The sequence below is a fragment of the Vollenhovia emeryi genome, unplaced genomic scaffold, assembly GCF_000949405.1.
Source record: "Vollenhovia emeryi isolate VEMERY1.0 unplaced genomic scaffold, V.emery_V1.0 DF951079.1, whole genome shotgun sequence".
Lineage (NCBI taxonomy): Eukaryota > Metazoa > Arthropoda > Insecta > Hymenoptera > Formicidae > Vollenhovia > Vollenhovia emeryi.
In genome coordinates, this window is record NW_011955287.1 from 1 (window position 1) to 1131 (window position 1131).

At 32.6% G+C, this 1131-nt stretch overlaps 1 protein-coding gene across 1 annotated transcript; it reads left to right on the forward strand.

The window, feature by feature from the left end:
- Positions 1-235: 235 nt before the first annotated feature.
- On the forward strand, positions 236-1125 carry LOC105564088. Its single transcript, XM_012016237.1, has 3 exons — positions 236-300; positions 497-617; positions 773-1125. The coding sequence occupies exons 1-3, from the start codon at positions 292-294 to the stop codon at positions 1111-1113; spliced, it is 471 nt and encodes a 156-aa protein (XP_011871627.1). The 5' UTR covers positions 236-291; the 3' UTR covers positions 1114-1125.
- The last annotated feature ends 6 nt before the right edge of the window (positions 1126-1131 follow it).

Here is a 1131-nt window from a genome sequence, read left to right on the forward strand (position 1 = left end):
AAGGGTGCATCCCGATGGAAGAAGAAATTGCGGAACGGAACAGTTACGGAAAAGAGATATGGTGGGGGTTAACCAATCAGAATAATTCCGGTTCAGTTCCGTTCCGGTTTTCGATGGATGGGCTCCCCATGGCACGGAGCTGTTGCGGAACGGAAAAGAAACGGAAAACTTTCTAACCTCAACAGTACAGAGAGCAGATCGAGAGTATTCGGAAAGTATCTGATTGCTTTACATAATTTTTGTGCTTGCTTGTGTAATTTTGTCATTTTTATCACTTCCACGAAAGAAGCAATGTCATTGGTACGTTATTATATAGAAAATACAATATATATATATATATATATTAGAATATTATCTCACATGTACTTTCACGTAAATTCAATTATTTAACATTAAACACATAACACTTATAAAATAGATTGAGTTAAATTGTTCTTATCACAAATTAAAAGATAGATAAAATTGACAATATATCATATATTTTATTCATTACCAGAAATTCAAATGTGGATATTGTGGCTGGATTCTTTGGGACAAAAATGGGACAATATCACATGGTTGCTTTAAAAATTGTAAAGAGTTAATAATGGACGAAGATAGAAATCTCTTTAGAAAAGGTATATATGTATATGTGTGTGTACGTACAAGAAAGACAAATATTTAACAAACTATTATCATTCAGTTTTTGTAATTGTCATTCAAGTTAACTAATGCTTAGAATACTTAATACATATGTGTGCTAAACAGTCGAAAATAAATCTGAATTATTTAGATTCTTTAGAAACAAATGTGGAAAATGAGACTTATGGAAGCGGCACTGCCTGTATTGAAGAAAGTATTACCTACGAGAAAGAAAATGTCCCAGAGAATATTGAAGAATGTATTACCCACGATACAGAAAGATTAGATGAAGATTTAATAAGTGCAGTAAAAGAGCGACCAGCTTTATATGATTTTCGTATGCCAGTCAAAGAGCGAGGAAGGAAACAAAAGGACTGCTTGTGGCAAGAAGTCAGCAAATGTTTGAAAGGTAGAATTTACATTTACATATTTCCTTACATGTTTATTCATTTGCGAGGTTTCACACACACACACACACATATACAATATTAACATACATATTGCATGCAT